The 20,083-nt window shown below is 42.2% G+C and overlaps 2 protein-coding genes across 2 annotated transcripts in view; one reads left to right on the top strand and one right to left on the bottom strand.

The window, feature by feature from the left end:
• The window catches only part of LOC132696547 (neuroligin-4, Y-linked), a 482,552-nt gene that overhangs the window by 432,094 nt on the left and 30,375 nt on the right, over positions 1 to 20,083 (bottom strand). The window lies entirely within an intron of this gene.
• LOC132696624 (hepatoma-derived growth factor-related protein 2-like) lies at positions 14,478 to 16,917 on the top strand. Its single transcript, XM_060661562.1, has 2 exons — positions 14,478 to 15,941; positions 16,011 to 16,917. The coding sequence occupies exon 1, from the start codon at positions 14,633 to 14,635 to the stop codon at positions 15,170 to 15,172; it is 540 nt and encodes a 179-aa protein (XP_060517545.1). The 5' UTR covers positions 14,478 to 14,632; the 3' UTR covers positions 15,173 to 15,941; positions 16,011 to 16,917.

Genomic DNA, 20,083 nt, shown 5'->3' on the forward strand with positions numbered 1-20,083 from the left:
ACAATAAAAAGAATTGTAAAAAAAAAACAAAATCACTATGTCCACAGCGATAATCTGTACTTGCTGTAATCTGTAATTGATAAAAACAAAAAGTGACAAAGCATTTGACGGAATTTTAAATTAATTGAATTAATTATTATTAATTATTTAAATAAAATTAATTGAATGAAATAGAGATTTAAACTAATCGAATTGGAAATAATTAAATAATAATAAATAATTAAATAATTAAATAATTACTAACCCAAAACGTTTTAACATCTTTGTGGCTTTTCCAGTTTTGATTGCGGGGAACGACTCTTCTTATTGGATGGCAGCAATGAAAATTAGTTTAAGTACAAAAATATTTACAAAAATATAGATGGACTCTAGTGGCTAAGAATTCTTATAGGGTTAAAAGTGTAAAATTAAGTTCCAGTTGAGCTTTAGTGATAGTATCGATAGTGTTGGGATAGATTTTGAAATAAATAAAATATTCAAGTTTCCATCTTCTCTGCAACAAACCGCTTTGTTGTTGTTTTGAGTATACATTAAACCGAGAATTAAATGGGATTATAAATTAGATACACCCCAAAGTCAATAAAAAAGATAAAAACTTGAGATTACCAAGAATACTTATTCACCAACAGAATCTGTGAGGGAATCACTGCATAATTTATACCAGAAACTCCTCCCGCGTGCATTAAACCCTCCTTGTTGCGCGATATAATTCGGACAATAAAAGTTTTAATAAAACCGAATATAAACATCAGCATTTCTCGTTTTCCTCGCCGCGGTTTAATCTTTTTTAAAAGTTTCCACGCTTCTTTCATTTCTTATATTTTCCGAAATAACACGGTTAATTCCGACCTTTGTGCCACAATGACACCCTCGGGTACGAGAGGAATAAGTTAAAGAAGTTCCTAATGAGTTTTTCAATTGCTTCTGTAAACATTTACACACTACATGAGGGAAGGTGTTTACAATGCAAATTGCCCACTAAAGGTTTTCCTCGTTTTCATTTCGGTATATATATTTTAAATGAACTCCTGATTGGTTTGACGTTTTCCATTTAAATACTGCATAAATTGTCGCCCAGTTCATTATCGCTTCATATAAATACAAGGAACGTTGGTAGTAATTTTTATAATAGCTTTCTGATGTCTGTTTCTCCTCCGTTACATGTTTATTTGTTTATAATGCAGCAAACGCAAAAAACACTATTAAATTCTCTGAACTTTTCTGCAGAAATGGCACCGACACAATTTAGTTAAGTTTTTGAATCAAGGCTGGTTGATGTTGAAATGAAATTATGTATGAGGCCTAAATGTGCCCTGTTAAATAGTAGTAATAATAATAATAATAATAATAATAATAATAATAATAATAACAATAATAATAATAATAATAAAAATAATAATAATAGCGTCTTCATTCACCATAAATTACAACAAAAAAAGAAATAATTGCCTTAACATTTTTTAAGCTTGACCTAACCGAAACAACAATAATTTAGACTAAACCGTATCGATAATCCTAAAGAAAAACAACGTTGCTAAAAGTTTTCATTGTGTAGTTATGATAGTCCACTGACAATTTTTTGTAAAGACTAGGAGCTAGATAAGAAAATGACCGTGTGAACGATGCAGAGGTGTGGCACGAGATAAGAACTGATCTCAATTCTGGCCAATTTCTGTTATAAATATGTTGCCCCCCCAAAACTAATCAAAACCTTGTGAGTCAAGCAAAGGTGGTGAAAATTTCGTAATAGGCTCACTTTCAATCTACCCTACATTTTGTAACTGAGTCTGTTGAACTTCCTGGATCTTCTGTAGCCGCAGCAGTGCCGGTCCATACATAGGGCACTCTAGAGAGAATTAACCTCCCACACAGTTCTTATTCGGGTGGACTAGTTTAAGTATGCCATATGGTATGATGTTTGACATATATTACCCCAAGTTCCTGGCCTTATCGACCGTGGGCAATATATCATTCCCAACCGCGTTAAGACTAAGTTCATGCGCTGAAGAAATTGCGACAATTGAAGTCAGATCCTTATCTATTTTTTGATTAGCAGATTGACTATCTGAAACATGATATGACAAAAAAATCTGAGTAATATCCGCATAGTGGTGTGTGGTGCAGGTGTCGACGTACGCGTGGAAGTCAGAGATATAGATGAGAAAGAGTAGGAACTCAAATATAGATGCCTGAGGAACTTCTTGCAGCACACTCATTGTAGCCGACCACTTACTCTCATATGAGACCATGTGCTGCCGCTCTCTCAGATAATCGCCAGTCAAACCAACGGACGATTGGTTAAATCCGTAGTAGCCCAATGTATTACACAACGTGGAATGATCCACCGTGTCAAAAACTTTACTATAGTCAACCAGTATCAAACAAGTCAGTGAAGTTGTAATGGTAAAGTTAGGTCTAAAGCCAAATTGAGTACTTGAAATGATTCTCGTATTATTTTGAAAGACACAATCAGAGACTTAATCTTTCATAATTTTTCCAAAACTTTGGAAATGATAGGCAGAAAGCTTGTTGGCTTTAAATGGGAATAGTTTTTTGGACTAGTGCCTTTCGACAATAGTTCCATGCTCATGGAAACTTGTGGGCGATATGATCTATTAAATGGCAATGGTAACACCATTGCTCTTTAACGAATTTAGAATCCCTATAACAGTTCTCTTGGTAATGGTAATACCATTGTTCTTTAACGAATTTAGAATCCCTATCTCTTGGTAACTATTTTCAATTTTAAATTTAGAGTTTGTGAGAATTTTTGTTACATATTTCTTAAGCAAAGTCGATTGCTGACAATTTCTGGCTGTGGTGGATGTACTCATAAAATAACTATTAATAGAGTCAAGATCAGTGAGGTGCATACCACGAGTAGACCCACTGTTACCGTGGAAGTAGATTTCTTGGATATTCCTCGTCATATGACCTTATCCGAAGATTCACCTGGGCTTCTTACGGTGGCACGGATCCGAGTGGTCCAATTTCCAATGACTCTTCCGTGTAGATCGGACAATGTAAGTAATCGGGAGTAGATGGATAAAGGGACTTCCAGGGACTCCTAACCTCACTTTTTGGCCACTCGGCCACGGGCCGCACGGCCATCTTTTGCCGCCCATAGGCCACTCGCCCATAGGCCGCTCGCCCATAGCCCACTCGCCCATAGGCCACTCGGCCATGGGTCCACTAGCCCATAAGTCTTCTTCTTTTGTGTGTCTGGCCGTTCGGCCATTGGCCGCTCGTTCAAGGTCACTCGCCCATTGGCCGCTCGGCCTAACCAAACCGTCGTCCGTGGTACCGACCTAACCAAATTGTGGTCCGTGGTTCTAACCAAACCGTTGTCCGTGGGTGCCAACGGTTGTCAGTGGTGCCAACCGTGGGGGGGTCCGTGGGTGCCAACCGTTCGCCCCGCGGGGGGGGGGGGGGGGGCGTAGCCCCCGCTGGTAGAGGTGGGCCCCCGCTGGTAGAGTCCCCGCCCCCCCGGCCCTAACCAAACCGTCGTCCGTGGTGCCGCCAACCTAACCGTCGTCCGTGGTGCCGACCAAATCGTTGTCCGTGGTGGTGCCCCGCTGTCGTCCGTGGTGGTGGTGGTGGTGGTGCCCCCCGGGGGCTGCCGCTGGTGCTCGCCCCCCCGCCCCATCGCGGGGGCGGGCACTCCGTCGTTGAACGGTCTCACTTTAATGCCGAGCTAATTATGTACCGTCCGTTCCGTCCCGTTGCCGCTAGATGTCGCGCGCGCGTGCTCTCGACAGAAAACCCGTCCGTCGTTGAACGGTCACTTTAATGCCGAGCTAATTATGTACCGTCGGTTTCGTCCCGTTGCTGCTAGATGTCGCGCGCGCGCGCGCTCTCGACATTATTCCTATCAGCGGCTGCGTCACCGCAAGGCGCCCCCCACGTGTCCAAGTTTAATTAAAGAAAACTATATATACCATATCAAATATTTATCGAGGAGGGTCTTCTTCTTCTTCTTTTTGCGTCCAGTTAGTCGAACATCCCGGTGTTCCTGTTGATGACGTTCTTGTTCCCGCCAAAAAAAAAAAAAAATCTTTAAACGAAACCAGAATCTAACTTTTCGATGAGGGGGAGTGCGGCATTACTTCAACCACCTCCACCCCCCTGTATATATATAGACACTCCGTAATTTTATTTTGTCAGTATGTTATACTTTGCGTCCGGAAGCGGCCTCGTTAACACGCTGATAAATAAGTTACCTTTCGAACTACACCTTCCCGGTTATCAATTTTGCGGACCGGGGACGAAATTGAAAAAACGGCTTAGTCGCGGCGATAGCGGCGTGAATCCTTTGGACGCGGCGTGTAGGGAACACGATATTGCTTATTCGCAACACCAATCGCTCGAGGAGCGCCACAAAGCGGATAAAGAGTTAGAAAAGCGTGCGTGGGAGCGAGTAAAAGCGAAAGACGCGAAGTTTGGTGAAAAAGCGGGAGCGTTCCTTGTCACTGCCACAGTTAAGGCCAAACGCAAGCTCGGTATGGGCCAACCAAAGCAGCGGAAGCAGCAGCAGCAGCAGAAACGTCGTCGCTCGGGGCTAAAAAAAAAGAAGGCGGGTGGTCGCAAGAAAATTAAAGTATCCCGCAAGCAGCGTAGCCCCGTTTCCTTTCGACAGGGGATCGTTAAAAAAATTCGCAACGCATTGAAGAAAAAACAATTGTTGCACCACGATAATCCGACAACTTTAAAGCGCGGTGCGTCGGAGGCGCTTCGGGCGGGCAGAGACGCCGTCAAAAAGGCGGGCGGGCGTAAAAAAATTAAGGTGCCCCGCATTATACCGTTCGAATCGAAGAAGAAGAAGGGGGGAATTTTACCCCTTTTACCGTTATTGGGTGCCCTGGGGGCTTTGGGTTCGCTCTCGGGCGGTGCCGCTGCCATTGCCAAAACAGTCATCGATGTGCAAAACGCACGAAAGAAACTAGAGGAGGACATTCGACACGACCGCGCAATGGAAGAGATCGGGAAGAGCGGTTAGGGGTTATTTTTGAAAAAGAGTCCGAGCGGCGGATTCGGTCTCTACCTGAAGAAGCAAAAAAACTTCCTATAAAGCTGCCCAGAAGAGCCCTATACGATATCGATTTAGTGGCGGCGGCACGCAAGTTAAAAATACCTTATTTTAGGGGTGTCTTTATGCGAGACACCTTACCCGAACGAATCAGATCGAAAGAGTGTGGTATAGTTAATTTGGACTTGAGTCGAAATCGAGGAACTCACTGGGTAGCCTACAAGAAAATGGGGACGGATGTCGACTATTTCGACAGTTTCGGTAACCTAAAACCGCCCGTCGAATTGGTTAAATACTTCGGCGGTAATGGCGTCAACATCTACTACAATCACGACCGATATCAAAAATTTATACAGTACAATTGCGGCCATTTATGCTTGCAATTTCTCTATAAAAGCGAGGGAGCGCGCGCCTCCCCCCAAAAGAGAACATGTCCGTCATCTTTACGTTGAAGGGACACAGTTCGGTTTTGTCCATCGACTTTGTCAATCCGCTGCATTTGGACGAAGGCGTAGAGTACGGTTTGGCTCTGATCGGATTCCACTCGTACAATAACATCCCCAACATTGAGAACGGCTCGAATAAGTTGTATTATTTCGACGAGGACAACCACGAGAACGTAATAAACATTCCGACCGGGTCGTACGAAATTAGTGACATTGAAAACTACATTAACGGGCATCTACCGAAAAAACATCCGGTCGACAAGAATGCAAAGTTAAAAGAAGAGATCTCGATCAAGCCCAACAACAATACGATAAAATGTGAAATCTATAGCGACACGTACGGGATAAACTTTAAAGATCACGACGACAGTATCGGAAAACTGTTGGGTTTTTCGCGGAAAATTCTGGAACCCCGCAGCGTGCACTGTTCCGATTTGCCTGTGGACATAATAAAAGTGAGAACCATACATATAGATAGCAACATAACGTCCGGAGCGTTCTACAACGACAGACCTTCGCACACAATTTACGAGTTTGCCTTGTCCGTGGATCCGGGGTACGCGATCGACGAAACCCCGAAATACTTAACTTACTTGCCGGTAAACAAGCGAGAAATCTACAACAAAATTTCGAGCCGGTCAATTTCCGAGGCGAGGAAATCATCGTCAGATTGGAGTTGAAAAAGCTATCATAAATGTTGATTTTTAACGAGGCCGTCGAATATAAAGGTCCTAACAAACCGTCGGTAGAGTCAGTCACGAGACCGAGGGGTACCTGTAAAGGACGCCTTACACCGACGAACAAGCAATTTCTTCGTTCGCTGGGCTACGATGTTATCCAATCAAATTTTCGACATACACAGAAAACTAAAATATGACGAGTCGATTCAGCGCGTGGAAAGTCGCACCTATCACCCGTTTGTGAAATCATTTCTCAACAATGACACAATCGAGATAACGATCAATCAAGGAGACGCGTGGTTGCTTATGCACGACGCCGCCATTTGTGTTAAAGGAACGCTAAAAAGGCTCACCGGGACCGACGATTTGGAGTTTGTAAACAATGCCGGAGCATTTTTTTTCGAAACTGTGACTTACGAGCTGAACGGAAAGGAAGTGGACAGCGTGCGCGATCCCGGTATAGTCAGTACGCTCCGCGGCTATCTATGTTACGACGAGAAGGATTCGAAGCATTTAGACGTCGCCGGCTGGAATTTCCCGCGACGAGCTATTCTCGACAAGGACGGATCTTTCAGCATGCGGATCCCATTGCGTCATTTTTTGAACATTTTCAACGATTATAATATGATAACGTGCGGAAAACAAACCGTAAGATTGGTACGGGCGAGACACGACAAAAATTGTATGGTTATTACTCCGAAGCCCGGCACCGCCGCCATTATTTCCAGCGAGGCGACCACGGCGGAATTAAAAATTGATAGCGTCGATCTCAGGGTCAAACATATATTTCCAAATGACGAAATCAAATTGCAATTGTTGCAATCGATTCGAGCGGATCAGCCCATTCTGATACCGTACCGAAGATGGGAACTGCACGAACATCCAGCCCTGACCGCGGGCGCTGTCAAAGAAATTTGGTCAGTAAAAACGTGCGCGGCGGTTGAGAGTCCCCGCTATGTGATCGTCGCGTTTCAAACAAATCGTAAAGATAATGAAAATAAAGACGCCACTTATTTCGACCACATCGATATAACGGATATACGACTAACGCTAAACGGAGAATATTACCCTCACGAACGCTCGCGCCTCGACTTTGACAAGAACGATTTTGTGGAGGCGCATCACAATTACACGGATTTCTATCCTAGTTATAAGGGATGCGAGGAGAGACGCGCCCTGCTCAACTACGAAACGTTCAAAAGTCGAGCCGTATTCGTTATCGATTGTTCTAGAAGAAACGACAGTCTGAAATCCAGCACGGTCGACGTTAAGTTAGATATCGAGGCTAAAAACGGATTTCCTGCAAATACGCGCGCCTATTGCGTCATCATTCACGATTGCATCGTGGAACACCGGCCGCTTAGCGAAATTGTCCGAACGTTGTCGTAATAATAAATACGAGGCAAATTTGATCGAGCGGCGCCAGTTCGTGGTACGAAGTTTGTGAAGTCAAAACATTTTGTGGTAAACATGCGGTTCGTGGTGGTCGACATGCAGGGATTCCAGCTGCAAGACGGCGGCGAGGGCTTCGTCGTCAAGGAGTTGGCGGCATGTAATGGCAGTCAAAGCTGCCATTTCATTTTCAAGCCGCCAAAGGAATATGGGCGGCTGTCCTCCGCCGACAAGCGGGGGGTGCAGTGGTTGGAGGATCGCCTCCATGGATTGATATACAGCGGGGGATTTGTCGACTATGCGAGGGTGGACGACGTGATAAATCATATTAGCGCACAGGCCGACGTCATTTACGTGAGGGGACAGGTAAAGGCGGACTTTCTGGCCAAGAGGCTGGAGTCGTCGGCGTGGAAGCCCACCATCATTAACGTGGAACAGTTTGACGACGGCGAGCCACGACGACGAGACGGCCACGCCGCAACTGTACCTCCGCCGCCGCCGCCGCCAAAGTTTGAGAAAAAACAGAGACCGAACTGTATGTTTCACAAGGGCGGAGGACGACGGATGTGCGCCCTAAATAATATTTTCGAATTATATTCATGGGTATACGCCAGTATACCCATTATTGTATAAAAAAAATTAAATAAAATTTTTTTCAAAAAAAACTTTGTCGTTTTATTTTGATCTGCGCAACATGTATTATTAAAAAAAAAACACGTAAATATGAATAAAAAAAAAAATCATCTCCCACGTCCCCCCTATAAAAACGCTAGTTATGATCCGCGTAGCAACATGTATTATTAAAAAAACACGTAAATATGAATAAAAAAAAATCATCTCCCACGCCCCCTCTATAAAAACGCTAGTTATGATCCGCGTATATTTAGTACTGCAGTTACTTTGTTCGAGAGCGGGGGGAGACTTAAATTTACTTTTTTTTCCGATATTTTTTGATTAAAAAAAGTGTATCCATTTTCGATAGGCATTTTTTTTTTTAAATTAACTTACCAACTTCGTTAATTTTGACTAGCATTTTGTCACTCAACTCGCCCGATTTGTGCGGTGACTCCCCCCTAGGTTAAAGTTATAGATTTTTTTTTTTTTTTTTTACAGATAACTATTCTAATAATTCCCGACGAATTTTATGATTAACGAGGATTGGATCTGTGTGAAATGCAAAACATTTTTTTCTATACTATGTTTTTTTATTTTTTTAAAAATCTAAATATGAACTACAACTGTTGGTATCCCAATCATCATCTGCTGTTGTTGTGACTGGTCCCGTCCAATCTGTTGTCGTTTGATACGAACTACAACTGTTGGTATCCCAATCATCATCTGCTGTTGTTGTTGTTGTGACTGGTCCCGCCGTCCAATTCTGTTGCTGTTTTTTTTGTTGCCTTTGAGTTTGCAAGGCGTACCACTGCCGGTCCTCTTCAATTTTTTCATTCAATCTTGCTACCTGTTGATTTAGCTGCTCCTCCTTCCACGCCGGCCACTCTTGTGGGTGTTTCTTCCATACGTGATTTTTGAGGCGCCGCTTAAGCAACAGGTGTGATTTATCGATGGGACAGAGAGTTAAATCTTTTGAAAAGAAGAAAAAAAAATTAAAAAAATTAAAAAAAAATTCTTCAAAAACTTACCAGCAGCGGAATAGCAGCAATAAGGACCTTCTTTATTCATTGTCAAGTGTTTTCGGAGCACGAGTACACACACACACACACGATGTATCGCCACGAATAGCGCCGCTCGATCAAATTTGCCTCGTATTTATTACGACAACGTTCGGACAACTTCGCTAAGCGGCCGGTGTTCCACGATGCAATCGCATGACGCAATAGGCACGCGTAATTGCAGGAAATATGTGGCACAAATTACGAGTACAACGAATTTTTTAAATAAATAGATCAACGCAGGACCCGTGGATTTCAGTCTATTAGGCATTAGCGAGAAATTTTTTAAATAAATTGATCAACGCAGGACCCGTGGATTTCAGTCTATTAGGCATCAATTGTCCACGCGAGAGCGTGTTTCAACAGATTAAAAATTTGTTAATGAAACTGACGACTAGGCGGTGACCACGATGGATAAAATACTGTTGAGCCATCCAACGAACTTGAACAGCGAAGACCTGAAAGTGCTGCCGGCACAATACCTCATAGAACGGGTGAGACCCTACGAATTGTTAAATATGTGGCACAAATTACCGGGAAAACATCAATGTAATTTTGAACTACAAACTCATCTGCCGTGTTTTGTGCATTACAACCGGCCTGACAGCAGAACCCATATCGACGGACCGGCTCCCTCGCAAAATCGGTGTTTTCATTGTTTGAGCGCTATAAAAAAGCGCTGACGACGTGGTGATCAGTGTCATTCGAGAACGCGATGGCTACGCTAAACGCCAAGTTTATTTTGTTGTCCACATTAGTGCAAAATATGTTTTATATTCACAAACCCAGCAGGGTAATTGAAGCATATGTGTGTTTCAAAAACGTCGATAATCGTAATTTTTCCTGTTCATGGCCGGACACCTGGACGCCGATGCATCTAGCGGCGACGGACGGCAACCTGTTTGAGACTAAACTGCCAATGAGTGCGGTGCACCAAAATTATAAAGTTCGTTTGGTTTTCTCCGATCGCAGTTACGGAGATCAGGGAGAATGGCAAAGCATTGTAAGCAGTAGCAGCAGCAGCAGCAACAGTAGCAATGACTCTTTAAACAAAAACAACTCCAGAAGCCTCCAAGACAGTGGTGACGACGACGACAAGCACTTTTCCCCGAATCAAAAACAAACTATTTTCATTTTGTTATACCTGATCGCGTCCAGTTCGCTACTTTTGTTATCAAAGTGTTTGGTCAAGATAACTAAAACTCAATGTGCCGTCCAATTTCGACGATAGGAGGGGGATGAAATGTATAAATACTGTGTAGGAGTTATAAAAACAATGTAAGTTTTGTGTGTGTGTTAGTTGACTGAACAACAAGAACAACAACGATGGGTGGTGATTGGGATGCAACATTTAATAATCACAGAAGAATTACGCCTACGCGTATTCCGGATACTACAGTAACGATCGATGAACATATATATGTCGAGATGGATTGCGCCCAAGTACGCCTGTATGTTAATGGCCAGCAGCGACTAGACTTTACCCACGAGGCATTTTTGAAGTTTTTATATTTTATTGACGAGGAAATTGGAAATCTAAAATGGAACGACGTCATCTTCCCCCTAGGAGATTGCATGCAAGCGACTTATTGGCACGAAGAAGAACGGTGTGACTTAACGCTGAAAAAATTCAATCCGTTAATCGAAATATACCTTGAGCGCGAGGAAATAGAAAAACTCGTGTCTCATAAAATGAACTTGTTCAATGCTTTAGAGTCTTTCCACTATATACGTCTCGGTCAATAAAATATACATATTCTACTTATTGTTTTTTTTAATTTCTAATCAGTTTCTGACGGAAACACGCGCGCGCGCGGATGTACGCATCCGGCCACGTTATGTGTGGAAAATTAAAAATAAAATGCAATTTCCGGCAGCGAAGGAAACACATGCGGCAATAATATCAACGTTTCGTATTTCCTGTGTCGCAGGATGTGTGGATTACTAATCGGACCGAGTGGCTCATTAATTTGATTTAAGCATTTTTTGCATTTTTTGGCATCGTCACCCGCTGCCCCGCGGCGGACGATGATGTCACCCAGCCGACGAGTTTCAACTATTTCTGCGAATAAGCAATGTCGTGGGCCTTACACGCCGCGTCCAAAAGATTCACGAAATATGTTGTATATATATAAAAGGGGGTGGTCCAATAAGGGTTGTAGTCATGCGGGTGGTGCAACAGAAACTCGCACTCCCCATCGAAAATTTAGATTTTGTTTGCGGCGAGGGCGGGAACAATAAAAGCAAACACGGAAAACTGTTACCCAACTCGTTTAGGGCGGTGTTTTGTGGACCGAGCGGGTGCGGTAAAACTAACGCCATGTTGACGCTACTCTTCAGCCCCAATGGAGCGCGTTTCGAGAACGTTTACGTCTACTCAAAGTCGCTGTATCAACCCAAATACCAACTACTGTCTCGCGTAATGAAGCAAACCAAAGGACTTGGATACTTTCCTTACAGGGATAGCGACGAGATAATCGACCCCAGTGAAGCGAAAGAGAATTCCGTGTTCATTTTCGACGACGTGTCGTGTGACAAACAAAATAAAATTCGCGAATATTTCTCAATGTGTCGACACAAGTCCATCGACGCGGCCTATCTCTGCCAGACGTACTCCAAAATACCCAAGCAACTGATAAGGGACAATTGCAACATTATAGTACTGTTTAAACAGGATGACGTGAATTTACGACGAGCACGTCTCCCCCGACGTTTCGTACGACGCGTTCAAAAATATCTGTTCCGCCTGTTGGCAGGACAAGTACGGAAGCCTCGTAATTGTCAAAGATTTTGAATTGAAAAACGGCCGTTACCGCAAGGGTTTTGATAAGTATATAAAAGTGGATGACAAGTGATCGTCGGAAACACACAGTGTCATGAAGGCGGCGCCCGTTGACATCGCCGACGCGGCGCTTAAACGGAAAGTAAACGACCTGTCCAAGTCAATTAGGAAAAAGTACTTGGCTCTAAAGTTGGGCAAGAGCGAGGAGGACGCGTCCATTCGGAAACTTTTTAAACCCGTCAGCGAGCCGCTCGAGCGTATTGCGAAAATAAAACCCCTCCAACCGGCGTTGTTAAAAGCAAAAAGCGAACATACCGGCCTCAAGCAAAAACCGAAAGCGGAAATCAAAAAGAACGACAACGTGTCGTTTTTGCCGTTGGAGGAGATTCGGGAAACGGCGACATCCTCGGCTGCCGATCGTAGTGTAGAGATGCAAGATATTCAGCAGGAGGAAGGGGAGGAGGATGAAGTGTTTGATACCTCGAATGTGGCTAACGAGTCCTTTCGATCATATCTGGATCAATATCCCGAGATTTCCCATCCTTATATTCAAAATTTATGGGCGAAATCGGCCGACACGGACATCGTTTATGGTCCCGTTTATGACTCGATCTCTTCGAAATGGGTTCTCGGCAATAAGTGGATGGATTTTCATCGAAGATCCGGCGACATTATTGTGGACGGCACGCGTTACAACGGCACTCTCGGCCTATATAATTTGGTGTTTTTGAAAAACCCCCAGACATACACCGAAAACGATTTGGCAGAATATAAAAAAATTATGGATGTCACGGGGGTACATAGGGACTCGCGCGGGCGTCTAAAAGGCGCGTCGACGGTACCCAAGTACGTTCAGGTCATTCGACCGTTAGTAAAACCGCGTCCTTATTCGTACAGTGGACAAGGTTATAGTATGCGTTATAATAACGCGCCTATGGAATACGTGTACTGGGACGACGTCAACGAACTCGTTGAGCGCCTAAAATTACTGGTCGCGTCGAAACACGCAGGGAACACGTCTGCGGACAACGAAATTCTCTCTATCGTCGAAGAGTTAAAAGAAGCCGGTATAATACGTTAGTTTAATAATGAGTCTGGACAAGTTTGGACGATCCAGCGGTGTCCGCTCCAAGCGAACTACCGTGATAAAGAGCTCCGCCTTCGATTTTACCGCGGAGGGAAACGTCGATATGAACCATTTAAGAATTTGCAATGTCCAAATGCCTAGCGAAAACTACGATGCGGCCACCAAAAAGTACGTGGACGATGAAGTGGACGAGGCGCTTACGAAAAGACTACGATCCAAGGACGTCATCGCACCACCGCTGCTAGCCCCAGAAGAACAAGCGTTCGAAAAACACGCTTTAGCGGTGGAGCGACTCTCGCGGCAAAACAGGGACATTACCCTGACGTTGGAAACAAACAAGAGTAGATTCGCACGTTTAGAGCAACAAGTCGGAACGTTTCGAGGTGAATTTCTAAAGTTTCGCCGCGACCTTGATCGCAAACTAGGCGAGATATGCACAAAGCAAGAGTTGGAAAATCACGCGTTAGTGACGGAACGGAGATTCGACGAGATTGTTCCCGAGGTGAATCGACTCTCCCGGGAAAATAAAGATATAACGAGGGCGTTGGAATTAAAGATTCTCAATCACCCGCCGCAGCAACAGTCGTATCGGCCCAAAAAAAGAGCAGCGGACCAAATTGACGAATGAGTAGTAAAGAAAAGATACAACTCGTGCGGGAACTGCACAGGCCGGCACGTAGAAATTATGCGCGTCGCAGAACTATAATACGAGGGTTGGATGATTTGTGGCAGGCCGATTTGGCCCAGCTCGATCGATATGCGAAACAAAATAAAAACTTTAAATTTATATTGGTTGTTATCGATTGTTTTTCAAAATACGTGTGGTGCGAACCGTTAAAAAGAAAAACGGGTAGTGATGTGACCAAGGCCTTCGCCAAAATTCTAAAAGAGGCACGGGATCGACACCCAAAAAACCTGCAAACGGATCTGGGCAAGGAATTTTATAATGGCAATTTTGAGAAGCTCATGACCAAGCACGAAATAAATCATTATAGTACGTACAGTAAGAAAAAGGCCTCGATAGTCGAACGGGTAATAAGGACGCTCAAAGAAAAATTGCATCGGTATTTCTCGTTAAACGGAACGTACCGCTGGACAGACGTGCTGCCCTCTGTCGTTCAACAATACAACAACAAGAAACACAGAACGACGGGAATGAAACCTAATGCGGTGAATAAAAGTAACGCCGATTCACTTTTGAAGAGCGCTTTCAGTCACCTGAAAATATTCGGAGCTAGGAAATTGAAAGTGGGTGACGTGGTTAGAATTAGTAAAGCCAAACACGTGTTTAACAAAGAATACACGCCGAATTGGACCACCGAACTATTTAAAGTGGTCAAAGTGCAGATCACGAACCCGGTGACGTATCTTCTCGAAGGTATGAACGGTAAACCTATAATGGGAGGATTTTACGAAGAAGAATTGCAAAAAACGGCCAATCCTGACGTCTATCTCGTTGAAAAGGTTCTGCGCAGGCGCGGTAAAAAAGTTTTGGTACGCTGGTTGGGATTGGACAAGTCGCACGATTCGTGGATTGACGACGCGAATGTATTATAAGTCTCAGTGTCGATGTAACAGTTGTGTCGGGGCGCGCATCATGGAGCAGCAGCAAATATCGCTCCCCCCCGAAGAGTTGTACGAATTTTTAACGAGCTACGACATACATTATACGCCGCCGCCGCCGCCACCACCACCACCGGAAGTGCAACAACAACAACAAGTAAGAAAACCGTCAAAACGGCGTCGTAGTACGACGACGCCCCCAAAGCCTCACAAAAAAAAAAGAAAAAGGGAAGAAACGGTTCAGCAGCAGCAGCAGCATACCGGCTCATCCTCCTCCTCCTCCGGTTGGTTCGATACGTTTATCGACGACGAAGAAAGAAGGGTGGTATGCGAAGCGTTCCAGTTGAAAATGGTTTTAGAGTCGCAGCTGGTGCGAAACGAGGACCGGATCAAAGAGACTGAAACTAAAATTGCCCTGCTGCAGAGCGAGTTACAAGTGGCGCGCCTTCACTCCGACGAATGCAGAAAAAAACTTAAACATTTTGCAAATTTAGCGTCCTCTCTGCCCGCATCAATCCCATAGTTTTTTTTTATTTTAAAAATATTGTCGATGTTGATGTAAATAAAAAAAAAAAAATCTTTAGTGTTTTTTTATTTAGACACACACACACACACACACACTCCTCCAAACAACAACAACAAGTGAAAAAAAAGTTACATATACATTTTACATTAGAATAAAAAAAACCAACATAAGCCTAATTTTTTTACAAATATTTTTTATTATTAGGTCGCAATGAATATGTTAAAAACAAAATCAATTATCGTCATTAAATTATTATGTATTCTGGTAAAAGACTAACATAAGCTTAATTTTTACAAATATTTTTATTATTATTAGGTCGCAATGAATATGTTAAAACAAATCAATTATCGCCATTAAATTATTATATATTCTGGTGTGAGCTTCGCTTCGAATCTCGACCGTTGATCGCGGTATGAATGTAAATTGCAGCGCGATTGTGTGCGATGGCGTACCGCCGCCGTCGCGTTTGACGACTGGATGATATCATCGCCCGCCGGTGTGCGGCAGCGGATGCATGACATCATCGCTTTGCGAAATGTTTAAACGAAACCTTGGCGGGTGAGATCATCGCGTCGCCTGCCTTCGCAACGAGACTTTCATATTAGTCCGCTGTCGGAATTCAGTATATAAAAGGTTTCGATTGTTTGTCACATCATTTAAATACCGCTTGAGTTGTGTGTGTGATCAAGTCGCTTAATTGATCAAACGATCCGTGTTATCTCAGTGTTAGCCGCCCCCACCGCACCCATCCCAAACCAACGCCAAAGTAAGTACTATTTTTTGTTTTTTGAAAAAATTGTCAATATTGAACTGAAGGATTCTACTTTCGTTATAGATGGACTTAAAATCATTAAATGAAAAAATTGCAGCGAATAAAGAGAATCAAAAACCAATAGTTAAGTTGGGGCAGTTAGACGTTGGTCGACCATACAAGATAGACAAGGCCAGAATAGTAAAGACCCAGTTTGGGGAGGCGGTTCTATTGGAGTTAGAATTATCGGTGGTGTTCCTGCCGAACCGGGTGACGGACAGCTTCCGGCCGATTATAGACCAATTTTCGACGGGCCGCTACAGTCTGGTGTATCGGGGCGTTAAAGAAGTCGGCAGTTGGCCCGCTCAACAATTTGAAATTGTTCAAAATTAAAAATTACGGGGGAGAGAGAGAGAGAGACGGTAAGTCTTATTTTTTCAAATATTATTATTAATTGGTCGCAATGAATTTTACGCGAACTATTGAGGACGCTCAAAATTTAATTTTGGCTTTTCGTCAAGTGAACAAATACGTGTTCGATAATTTAACGGAAGAAGATAAAAATGTTTGGTTGGGACGTTTACGCAGAAACATCATTCGGTGCAACAAGATTGTTCGTACTAGTCCAAAAAAAAATATATCCATGGGGTTACAAAGAAAAATACAGACAACAATTCAACATCTTAAGACTATTAAACAAATGATTTTGAATCATCGCCACCATTTTGGAATGGGGTTGCAAAACAACAGTCCTGCAAATATAAAACAAAGGGTTTTGTGGGAGCAGATCGTGTCTTGTTTCCAGGGAAGAGTTTTAACGGGTGTAATAATCAATTTGAAACACAAAGACGAACAACAGTTTTTAAACGACTGTCTTGTCATATTTAAGAAAAAAATTTCAAAAATTTTAAAACAAGCGTCGCCAATGCTAAAAGTAAATGCCACGTTTTGCGGGGAATTTATAAAGAGAAAAAGCGACGACCAAGACGTGACCGACGTGAAATATATTTCTGGATTTAAACGAATGGTTCGTTGAAAATGTTAAAATTCAAATTCTAAATAAATTGTCTGAATTTCAAGAACGCGATTCGGGATTTGCCTTGCAAAAAATTCTTTATTTGGAAATTAATATTAACAAATTTGAAGTGGGTAACGGCTCTTCCTACATTGAATTGCCCCCAGAAATTAAGAGAAAAAATGCATGCATTAATATTCAAAATAATGACGAGGCCTGTTTTTATTGGTCAGTGGTCTGTGCTTGTTTTCCTGTACATCTCAAACAACACTTACCAACTTCATATCCTTATTATAAGGGCGTTTTAAGAACTGAAAATTGCCCAACACCGATGGGTCTAAATCAAATTCATATATTTGAAAAATTCAACGAAATTTCCGTAAATGTGTACGTTTTAGAGTTAATTCAAAATAACAGCAAAAGTTTTTATTCAGTGTTACCGGCCCGTTTGACTAAAGAAAAACGCGAAAAACATGTCAATTTACTATTAATTCAAAATAAGTATTATCCAAAAATTAATGATTTTGATCCGGAACCGACGACGGCAGAGGACCATAAATATGAAAAAGAAGAAGAAATTAAATATCATTATTGTTATATTAAAAATTTATCTCGACTAGTGTCGCGCCAGCTGAGTAGACATAGCGGTAAAAAATATATTTGCGATAGGTGTTTGAATTACTTCAGTAGCGAAACGCTCTTAAAGGATCATGAAAGGTTGTGTGTCAGTTTGAACGATTATAAAGTGTCTTTTCCCAAATACGACTATGTTGAATTTCGAAACCATATATACAAACAAACCACGCCATTTGTAATCTACGCCGATTTCGAAAGTCAACTTAAAGATGTAAATTTGGTAATTTCAGACAAAACGCGAAAATATCAAAAGCATGAGGCATATAGTGCCGCATATTATTTTAAATGTTCTTATGACGATTCTTTGTCCTTTTTCGAATCCTATCGCGGCCCAGATTGTATGGATTGGTTCGTCCGACAAATATCTGACTTATCGAAGTTTGTCCAATCGAAATTTATTGATATCGTACGCATGGAAGGGTCAATTACTTTCTCTCAAGTTTCGACACATTGTCATATTTGCGAAGAGCCTTTCTCACCGACAGACGTCATTGTCCGCGACCACGACCATTTTACCGGGAAATTCAGAAATTTCGCCCATCAGGCTTGTAATTTAAATTTTAGAAAATTGTTCATAGTGCCCGTAGTATTCCAGAATCTCTCAGGGTACGACGCCCATTTTATCCTTAGGGCCTTGGGCAATAAAGGGTCTTTAAGTTTGGTTCCGGTCAACAAGGAAAAATACATATCTTTTACCTATTACGAGCCCGTATATAAGCTAAAGTTTCGATTTATAGATTCGTTTAGATTTTTGGGGGCGTCTCTAGACAATTTGGTAAACAGCGTCGACAAAAATGAACTTTACATATTAAAAAAGGAATTTTCTCACCTTCAAGACGAATCAAAACTAAATTTATTGTCGCAAAAGGGTGTATTTTGTTATGATTACATAGACGACTACGACAAATTAAACGAAACGAGTTTACCGCCCATCGATGCTTTTTACAATAAATTATATGAGTCCGACATTAGTGAAGAAAAGTATGCTCATGCGCAAAAAGTCTGGTCCGCGTTTGAAATTAAAAACTTGGGCGAATATTCGGATTTATATTTGAAAACGGACGTTATCCTTTTGGCCGACGTATTTGAAAATTTTCGAAAAAATTGTATGGTGACGCATATTTTGGACCCGGCATGGTATTTTAGTATGCCCGGATATACGTGGGACTGTATGCTTAGATTCACAAAATGTCGTTTAGAACTGATGCGTGACATTGATCAGATTATGTTTATCGAACAGGGTATACGGGGTGGGATTTCGGTGTGCGTTGGCAGGTACGTTGAGGCAAACAACAAGTACATCTCCAATTACGATCCATCAAAGCAATCGAATTATCTCACATTTTTTGACGTTAACAATCTTTACGGCAAGGCTATGTCGGAGCCTCTTCCCTACGGCGGATTCACATGGTTGACTCGGGAAGAAATTGCCTCCCTTAGCATTAATAATATTCCAGACACGGGCGGGGTAGGCTATATTTTGGAGGTAGATTTGCAATACCCTCAGAGTTTACACGATCTACATAAAGATTTCCCATTTTGTGCCGAGCATCGCGTGCCTCCCAATTCAAAATTACCAAAATTGATGACAACCCTTTTTAATAAAACCAATTACGTTATGCACTATCGAAATTTAAAGCAAGCTTTAAAACACGGACTCGTTCTTACTAAAATACACAGAGTATTAAAATTTAGGCAATCTTCTTGGCTAAAGAATATATCGATCTAAATAAGCACTTACGGACGCAAGCCACTACCACTTTTGGTAAAAATCTTTTTAAATTATTTAACAACGCGGTGTTCGGAAAAACTATGGAAAACATACGTAAGCATCGGGTCGTAAAATTTGTTAGAAAGTGGGAGGGTCGTTACGGTGCTAAAAATTTAATTGCTAGTCCCCGATTTCACAATAGAACTGTACTAGATGATAATCTAATGTTGGTGGAACTGAAAAAATCGGAACTTATTTTTAACAAACCCCTTTACATTGGAATGTCAATTCTGGATCTATCTAAAATTATCATGTATTCGTTTCATTACGATTACATGCTACCCAAGTTAGGTCCGGAGAAATGTAAAATTCAGTATATGGACACGGACAGTTTCATTTACAACATCCATTGTGATGATGTATACGAAGAGGTTATTAAGTCCAATTTAAGCAAATTCGACACGTCCGACTATCCCATTGATAATCCATAGAATATGCCTCGCGTCAATAAGAAAGTACTGGGTCTAATGAAGGACGAGGCCAACGGTTCAATAATTTCACACTATGCCGGGCTAAGATCGAAAATGTACACTTATAAAATCTTAAACGGAAAAACTGTAAAAAAATCAAAGGGTGTAAACTACCAGATTGTTAAAAATAAAATAACTTTTGAAGATTTTGTTGATTGCTTGAAAAATTTAAAAGAAAAACATGCTACTCAACGAACCATTCGTTCTTATACGCACGAGGTGTTTAGTATCGAACAAATTAAAGTGGCGCTAAGTCCGTATGACG

This window comes from Cylas formicarius, unplaced genomic scaffold (genome assembly GCF_029955315.1).
Source record: "Cylas formicarius isolate icCylForm1 unplaced genomic scaffold, icCylForm1.1 PGA_scaffold_1__22_contigs__length_36826433, whole genome shotgun sequence".
NCBI classification, from domain to species: Eukaryota; Metazoa; Arthropoda; class Insecta; order Coleoptera; family Brentidae; genus Cylas; species Cylas formicarius.